Source organism: Marmota marmota, unplaced genomic scaffold, assembly GCF_001458135.2.
Source record: "Marmota marmota marmota unplaced genomic scaffold, marMar, whole genome shotgun sequence".
In the NCBI taxonomy this organism is placed as follows: domain Eukaryota; kingdom Metazoa; phylum Chordata; class Mammalia; order Rodentia; family Sciuridae; genus Marmota; species Marmota marmota.
Window position 1 is genome coordinate 47,001,707 of NW_026000229.1, and position 2,566 is coordinate 47,004,272.

At 41.0% G+C, this 2,566-nt stretch overlaps 1 protein-coding gene across 1 annotated transcript; it reads left to right on the forward strand.

Moving 5' to 3' along the window:
- Positions 1-380: 380 nt before the first annotated feature.
- LOC107137868 (olfactory receptor 4N4C) lies at positions 381-1,307 on the forward strand. The gene has a single exon (XM_015480304.1). The coding sequence runs from the start codon at positions 381-383 to the stop codon at positions 1,305-1,307; it is 927 nt and encodes a 308-aa protein (XP_015335790.1).
- The last annotated feature ends 1,259 nt before the right edge of the window (positions 1,308-2,566 follow it).

A 2,566-nucleotide genomic window follows, 5' to 3' on the forward strand; every position in this document is an offset into this window, starting at 1 on the left:
TCCCTATCCCATTCCCTATTCAAATGAAAACCTGAAGACCTTAATAATTGGGGCTAAGTGTTTTTTCAATCATAAATATTTTCATATGCTCATGGAAATCAGTAACAAACCCAAACCAGTGGTATCCTGGAGTCTCCTAGGAGAGAACCATTGAAGAGAAGCACAGGACTGAAGCAGATGATAGGGTGTGGCTTCAGGGCCAAGGTGTTGTCATTATGAAATATGGCTGCATTAAGGGTAGAAGAGATGTCTTAGGTAATGCAGAGAGGTGGTTTATATAGATGTGGAATAATCCTGCTTTTAGTTGAGAAAGAGTTATAATCTGGATGGAAGATATGGAGAGTATCTCTCTATTCCCTGATGTTCTACAGGGAGAGAAGATGGAGATAGAAAATGGAACAGTGGTGACTGAATTCATCCTCCTTGGTCTGACTCAGTCTCAAGAGATTCAGCTTTTGGTCTTTGTACTGATCTTAATTTTCTACCTCATCATCCTCCCTGGAAACTTCCTCATCATCTTCACCATCAGGTCAGACCCTGGGCTCTCAGCCCCCCTCTACTTCTTCCTGGGCAACTTGGCCTTCCTGGATGCCTCCTACTCCTTCATTGTGGCTCCCAGGATGCTGGTGGACTTCCTCTCTGAGAAGAAGGTCATCTCCTACAGAGGCTGCATCACCCAGCTCTTCTTCTTGCACTTCCTTGGAGGTGGAGAGGGGCTGCTCCTGGTTGTCATGGCCTTTGACCGCTACATCGCCATCTGCCGGCCTTTGCACTACTCAACAGTCATGAGCCCTAGAGCCTGCTATGTGATGCTGCTGGCTCTGTGGCTGGGAGGCTTTATCCACTCCATTATCCAGGTGGCCCTCATCCTCCGCCTGCCCTTCTGTGGCCCAAATCAGCTGGACAACTTCTTCTGTGATGTGCCACAGGTCATCAAGCTGGCCTGCACTGACACCTTTGTGGTGGAGTTCCTGATGGTCTTCAACAGTGGCCTAATGACCCTGTTGTGCTTCCTGGGCCTTCTGGCCTCCTATGCCGTCATCCTCTGTCACGTTCATAGATCAGCTTCTGAGGGGAAGAGCAAGGCCATGTCCACGTGCACCACTCATGTCATTATTATACTTCTTATGTTTGGGCCTGCAATCTTCATCTACACTCGGCCGTTCAGAGTCTTACCTGCGGACAAAGTGGTTTCTTTCTTCCACACAGTCATCTTTCCAGTGATGAATCCCATGATTTATACCCTTCGAAACCAGGAAGTAAAAATTTCCATGAAAAAATTATTGATTCGACATGTAATTTGTTAATAGATTTTTTAATAAGAAATCAAGCTGGGGAATTCTGGCCAGAATTCATGTTTATTTAACAAATATTGTTTTTCATTGGGTACCTCTCATTTCTCAGATACTATTGTAGGCAATGGGGCTCAGAGTTATGCATAATGATGGAATAAACTTGAAATATTTAAAGGATATAAAATAAATCCCTGGGGCATTAAAGTGCAAAGAGTAAGTGTGAGAAATATAGGTGCATTTCATGTGACTTTAAGGGTCAACTCACTGAAATCTCTTAGCTGAGATAAAAGATTTCTAATATTTTAATTGTATGAGTCCATTTTAACATTTCAAGCAAGAAAATCTACAAAAGTTTCCTCTATCAATTAGAAAAATATCATCAAGCATATAGGAAGAGGTTAATACATTGTAATGTATGTACTATCAGGAGCTTGATATCAGAGGGATCCATCTTTTCAAAGTTCATGGTTGTTGGTGCTCTTCACATCATCTGGGCTAAAAATCTAGGAATTATTTTGGACTTTTTTTTCTCTTCTGTCCATTACTGGATGTGATATCCAAGTTCTTTTACTTCTTTATAATACCTTTCCTAGTCTCATTGATTTTACTCTAGTCTGATGCCCTTCTCTCCATTTAGACCATGACAGAAGTCTCTTAATTTCAGATTATTTTTGCATTTCATTTTACCAAAAAATGAATCTTTTCTAAGTCATTGTTAAAATAAGTCACTCCCCTGCTCTCGAACCTGCAGATTTTCCTCCTTGATGTAATATAAAAGCCAGACACCTACCCTGGTACTTAAGTGACATTATTATCTATTATTAGTTTTCAATTTAATCACCACCACTGCTGTCTAAGCAAAGTTCTTCTTTGCAACTAATCTAGGCTCCTGTTGTCCCCAGATACATAATATATTTGCTTGTTGGCATACCTTGCTTCTCCCTCTGATGAACACATTTTACTCACATCTCCATCACCTTAGTTTCCCTTTTCCAAGACTTTTTCTACCTTTCTGGACCAAGATTAAGTGACATTTCTACAACCCATCAACTCCACATAGGCACCTATGAAATGTGATCTTATCCTCTCATTCTTCCACTTCTAAAACTACCTAGAAAGATAAGAAGGACAAACAAATTCTTATAATGGGATAAGCTGAACAATTAGGGTCTCATGTGTGAGGCACGAAGACCATACTGAGAACTGAGGATATTTGGAGAAGTCCTTCCTCAATCTTGCCAAACAGAACTTATCCTTCTCTTCGTGTGGTT